This window comes from Osmerus mordax, chromosome 4 (genome assembly GCF_038355195.1).
Source record: "Osmerus mordax isolate fOsmMor3 chromosome 4, fOsmMor3.pri, whole genome shotgun sequence".
Classification (NCBI taxonomy): domain Eukaryota; kingdom Metazoa; phylum Chordata; class Actinopteri; order Osmeriformes; family Osmeridae; genus Osmerus; species Osmerus mordax.
The window spans coordinates 2022449-2028682 of NC_090053.1; the positions used below are offsets into that span (position 1 = coordinate 2022449).

The window sequence follows — 6234 nt, forward strand, 5'->3', positions numbered from 1 at the left end:
CAACAATGGTAATTGCATGAAATGTCTCTGTGCCGAAACATCTGACATTTGAGAAGAGTCAGTGACAAGGTGCATGCTAGTAAGCATCTGTGTGTGTGTGTGTGTGTGTGTGTGTGTGTGTGTGTGTGTAGTCTCTGCAGAGCAAACATGGTCAGCATTGATTGACCAGAGCAAACAGTCAGGTTGTGTGCTGCATGTCAAAATGCTCGAGGTCTACATTATTGAACAGCGATACCTCCTCCCTCTCTACCCCTCCTTCCCCCTTTCTCTCTCTATCCTTCTCACATCTCCATCCATCTTCCCTCCCTCTCTCTCTGTACCTCCTCCCTCTGCCTTCGTGTGTGTGTGTGTGTGTGTGTGAGCAGGGCCTGCAGACAGGCACAAGAGAGCTCCAGGAGATGGGCTTGAAGTTTTGCCAGAGCCTGCTGTCGCTCCGTAGAAACACCTCATCCAGACTGCTCTCCTCCGACCACGCAGCTATCCTGGACCTGGACCACAGCTCCCTAGACCACAAGTCACACAAGTCAGTGTGTGTGTGTTTGTGTGTGTGCTACTGTGTCGTTTTTAGAGTCAGGATGTGCTGTATGTGTGTGCTGTGTATGTGTGTGTGTTTTAGACACAATGTGCAGTTTGCATTGCTGTGTAACTATTTAGGTGTTCCTACACACCAAGCAATCACGTGTCCCAAATTATACACTGATGATCAGTCGCTTGATTAGATGTGCTTGCTCTTAGAAAGGAACCCTGTTGGGATATCACATATATGTCATTATTTATTATTATTCTCCACCCTATATAGACCATAGACCGATACTGTAGGACTGTGTACTTCGTGGCCAACAGATTTTCGCAGGCAGGCACAGAGGAAGGGTAGGATTGGAGGGGTGTTTATTCAACCAAAAGCAACACTGTACAACTGCAGTAACTAATTTAGTTTGGAAGTAATTAAGTGTTTTCCATCAAACCTACAGAGATACAGTATGGCTTCTCTTCTGCTGAAGGGATCTAAACAGACTTGTAAATAGTGCATATAGAAAGTAGAGCTGAATATCAAAGAAACTAGATTTTGGAATTTCCTTGGAAAAAATGTACTATGATTAATCTCTCCACACTTTCTCAATCTCTTTTTTCTCATTCAATCTCTCTCCATTCTAACTTCATTTCCCCCACTCTCAGGCTCTTTGTAGATAACTAATTAAGCATCTTTCAGCAAGGATCAAACACTGTTTGGCTTAACATGAGGGAATACAGTAGCTGTGATATTTCACTCTCAAGTTTAAGCAACCATGGATTTATTTATTAATTTTTTTTATTGCACATTGCAATATTTATAACTGTTAGTCAGACTTTATTTTTTATTTTTTTTACAAACCACCAAAACAGGTGGTATAAATGGCTTCTGTTTACTTAAGTAAAATCTCTGCAACAGTGTAATCAGTGTAATGTGTGATAAGTGTAACAACAGTGTAATAACAACATAATAACAGTGTAATAATAGTGTAATAACAGCGGAACAAAAGTGTAATAACAACATAACAGTGTGATGACAGTTTTATTACCACATTGTAGATACATAGGAACTACTACGTCCATAATTACATGTGAAACTTGGTATAAAGGAGGTTGGGCTTTCCAGAGTAACATTGGTCTTTTTCGGTAACACAAACTTCAACTGCCCCTTTACAACATCCACTTAAACTTTAGTAATAACCTATACCGTTAATTCTTAATATCATTTAATAAAACAGGTGAAGATCGGTTAAACTCACTCCTCAGATATGTGTATAGGCCACCCGCAATGGCAAAATGTTCACTTCAGAGGGCGTGGCCACGTACCTCTGAAGGGGGCGTGGCCACGTCTGTTACACTATTGGTCACATGGTCGTTAATGTAACTTGTTGCTATGTAGTTACATTGTTGTTAATGTAACCTCAATCGAAAGTGATCAAACTTTTTTTCAAAAAGTTTGATCACAACTTGGGTGACACTGAAGCCTCTGATTTTCAAACCAAAGCTTCTCTTAGGTTTATCAAGATCATCTTTCCATTGGAAGCTAATAACTATTTAGGAATTAATTACGTTGGTGTGTGAATGGCGCAGAATAAATCAATAATCCCTCACGATCATGGTGCCTGACGGGGTAAGAGCAGCTTTGATTGAGGTTCTACGAGTAATTATCTCTGCCACCGGATGAGACATTTCAGGGAGCTGAGATGAGAGAGGAAGGACAGATTTAATGCTCACCTGGCTTCACATTAGTAACCCCTCATGGTCATTAGATAATTGTAATTTTTTCTTATTATTATTTCTTCTTGTGCTGAGACTTTTTTATCTTGTTCAGAAGGTTCTTCTATAGCAGGGGTGTCCTGTTATCAAATCCATCAAATCAAGTAACGCTTTTGTGTTGTCCTTTTTACAAGCAAGAGGGCTTCTCAGATGCCCACAGATCAGCGCCTTTAACCACCCTACACTCTGGGACGTAATACTTTGCTTTGCTCTCTATTTTTTTGTATTCTTTTCTTACGAGAATGTTCAGGGTGGAAAGTCCAAACAGACATTTGTGTAAGTAAGTAAGTAAGTAAGTAAGTAAGACTTTATTTATATAGCACATTTCATACAAGAATTGTAGCTCAAGTTGCTTTACATAAAATCAATAAAAACAATAATACAAGTAATAAAAGTAATAATTAAAATAGCAAATTATAAAAACAATAATATAACTAATGAATCATAATTGCAATACCAGTCGCTGCAGAGGTTACAATATAAACCAAATGTGCTCTTATCAAATTGAAGTAAAAGTGGCTGATGAAATTATGTTTTCTATTAAACAGTAGTTAAGTAGAGAATGTTCTCTTGTAGAGTCTGCGACTGGCAGACTCAGAACTGTGTCAAGAGCGTTCCTTTAGAAATTAAATAGAAGGTCTTGTTTGGGTCTTATTTTCACCTGGTGCTTTCTGATTAAAACACTAACTAAATACTATATTTATCACTCTTAGGCAAGCCGTGGTACGTTTAAATCCCTTTTCTCTAGTCAAAAGAGAAAATTAACTTGTTAGCAAACTATCAGTCCTGCCAACTCTTGTTTTGGTGATCTGTGGAGGGGATTAGCCTAATCTTATCTCTGCTCTGAGGTCAAATCAAATAAACTACAAGCTAAAGGCTTTAAAGATTAGCACCTATAACCAATCTAACCAATCTAACAACCGAACTACAACCCAACACTCTCAAACCAACACTAAGCAATCATAACAGTATTTCAGTCATGACTGATAAGTGAAGCAAGTACATATGATTAAGAAGCCATGTGCATCCAGAATTGTCCAAGCAAGGCTTTGAGACAGAGTTGTGTAGAACATGTCTGTGTGTCACTGGTTACATTATGAGATTGTAATGTCCTGTATTCATCAGCATGATAGCAGTCCCCGTGGTAACAGTCCCCGTGGTAACAGTCCCCGTGGTAACAGTCCCCAGACCATCACCGGTGTCTGCTGGAGCAAACTCCTTCGTTGTTTCAAAAAATGCTTTCTGGTCAAAAGTTGTGGATGGGATATTTTTCATTATGATATATACATGTCAAGTCAATTCAATTTTATTGATCCCACTAGGGGAAATTTGTTTGTAGACAGGTATTAAAACACATTCAATCCATCATAAAAAGCCTGTTCTTATTAGCCAGATTCAGATTCCCAAACCATACCACGACACAAAATGTCAGCACTGACTCAATAAAAGTTCTATAAAACAACGTCATCAGGTGCATTTTGTGGCTCCCTCAAATGCTGGAAGTGAAACTTAAACGCAGACCATTTTGTATTTTAATTTTATTCACAACCCCTCCCTGTGATTCGTCAAAGTACCTCAAAATGGAACTCATGCGTCACAAAAACATTTTAAATTCTAGGAGCAAATAGAGCCAAGATGTATCACCAAATAATCTAAAAAACACTTTTGCTAAGATTTGTTGGAATCAAGACCAGGATGGATGAGTTGAGCCGTGGGAGTATTGAACGTAGAGGTTTAGTTACACTGTGAGCACTCAGGGTGTCAAAGAGCCGGCTTCTCAGGGGCAAAATAAAGTTCTCTCTGAACACAGGATAATATTCACAGATACCAGCAGATAAACTGTACACGCTCTGAAGAGTCATATTCCAGCGGTGTTGTTTTTTGTCATTATCAACATGAATCTTTTAGCTGTGCAAACAACATTAAAGATCCTGTAAAGTGGAATTGAAAACGAGTATTAAGTTCATCACACCACAGAAGAATGTGTTGTTAACAACTACCTATCCAAATTTGAAAAAAAACACAGTCAAGTATGTTAAATTAAGCTTTGAAATCGTGAGAAAATCAGCAGTCTTCTCTGCTTGAGACTGGGGGGGCGTGTCGCCTGAAGGAGCTGAATATCTGCCTCCTCGAATTGATTAAATTTAGCAACAACAGCAACACTAGCTAAATAAATTGCACATATTACAACAGACCTACCTGAAATCTTTGAGTGTTTTATGTGTTAATTTCTTTAACACATAAACATTCTTATGTCTTTAACACATTCTTTGCATTGTACCAGCTGAGTAACAAAATGCAACCATCTGTGATCTGATGTAAATAGGTCGCTGTGACGTAGATCGGTTGGGTTTGGCTCCGCCTATACAAAACTTGAACTGAAAACGTGAGAAAAACTGTTCAACGGTTTAACTCCACATTTCAGTGCGACAAAGTTGTTGCGCTTTGCACATGCTTTCAGGAACTCATTTCAAACATATATAATGTACTGAGAAGCAAATCATGGAATTTGCTTTACAGGATATTTAATGCTTTCAGTCTTTCAGTGAGTCAGAATGGGAGAGCCTTACCTCCGGTTAAACCCTCCCTCATAGGAGAAACTGTTCAAATACCAAGACTATTACATCGCTGAGGGTGTGTGTGTGTAAACCCCTTGTTTTTGTGAATGTGCATACACGCATCTGTGTGTGCAAGCTTTTGTGAGAGTGTGTGTTTGTGTGTGTGTGATGGACAGACAGCACAGAGCTCTACAGTGATCAGATGTGTGTGTGTGAGGGAGGGCGTGTGTGTGAGGGAGGGAGGGAGGGCGTGTGAGTGTGTAGAAGGTGTAAATCAGTGTTCCTGTCACATCCTGGTTCCCTCTGGATCCTAGTGTTCTCTAATCTGATTACTGTAGAGCTCCGTGCTGTCTGTCCATCACACACACACACACACACACACAGGCCTGGCTGGAGGTCAGGGGCTCCTTCACAGACGTGCTACTGGAATGCTGAGCTCTGTTTTCCTCCCTCTGACTTTGCCTGTCTTCTCCCTCCATCTACTCCTTTTCTCCCCCTCCCCCCTCCCTCTCTCTCCCTCCCCTCCCTCTCCCCCCTCCCCCCTCCCTCTCTCCATCTCCTCCCTCTCTCCATGTCCTCCCTCTCCCCCCTCCCTCTCTCCCTCCCCTCTCCCCCCTCTCTCCATCCCCTCCCTCTCCCCTCTCCCCCCTCCCTTTCTCCCTCCCCTTTCTCCATCTCCCCCCTCCCTCTCTCTCTCCCCTCCCCCTCTCCCCCCTCCCCCCTCCCTCTCCCCTCCCCCCTCCCTCCCTCCCTCTCTCCCCTCCCATCCCCTCCCCTCCCTCTCTCCCCCCCTCCCTTTCTCCCCTCCCCTCCCTCTCTCTCTCCCCTCTCCCCTCCCCCCTCCCTCCCCTCCCTCTCTCCCCTCCCCTCCCTCTCTCCCCTCCCCTCCAGCTGTTTTGAGGATGACGAGCCGGCGTGTGCAGAGGAGATCGAGTACCTGGGGGAGAGCTGCCCCGCTCCCAGCGCAGCGGAGCTGGACGCGGAGGTGAACGGCAACACCTCCAGCGCTGAGGAGGAGGAGGAGGAGGAGGAGGGGGGGGAGGAGGAAGAGGGGGCGGGGGAGGAATCACCCCGCGGAGGACAGCGGCGTTCTGCCGTTAGGGCCCGCCTCTTCCCTCACCTGATTGGCTCCAGCTCTTTGGAGGCTCTCAGCATCAATAACAAACAGTACCTGAGCTAAGGCCGACACACCAACAACCTTTTATAATCTTTTTATTTTGTATTATTATTATTATTTAAGTACAGACACTAAAACTCGAAAAGCACTTATTGTGAATAAATTACTTTTGTATAACTTTTTAATTTGGATATCGATAATGAATTCTAAATGGTTGCCTTGTAGTGTTCCCTGGGCTTGAACTACACGGACATGCTGTGTGAGTGTGTGTGT

The 6234-nt window shown here is 42.6% G+C and overlaps 1 protein-coding gene across 1 annotated transcript; it reads left to right on the top strand.

Annotated features, from left to right (window-relative positions):
- The first annotated feature begins 386 nt into the window (after nucleotides 1-386).
- LOC136941606 (cytosolic carboxypeptidase 1) lies at nucleotides 387-6024 on the top strand. The gene is made up of 2 exons (XM_067234143.1): nucleotides 387-523; nucleotides 5736-6024. Exons 1-2 carry the CDS (start codon nucleotides 399-401, stop codon nucleotides 6022-6024), a joined length of 414 nt encoding a protein of 137 aa, XP_067090244.1. The 5' UTR covers nucleotides 387-398.
- Nucleotides 6025-6234: the final 210 nt, after the last annotated feature.

Bases quoted from the DNA above. Each gene is read 5' to 3' on its own strand.
- LOC136941606 (XM_067234143.1), top strand. From the start codon at position 399: ATGGGCTTGAAGTTTTGCCAGAGCCTGCTGTCGCTCCGTAGAAACACC. The intron at 524-5,735 runs GTCAGTGTGTGT...CCTCCCCTCCAG, and splicing joins CTAGACCACAAGTCACACAA to CTGTTTTGAGGATGACGAGC.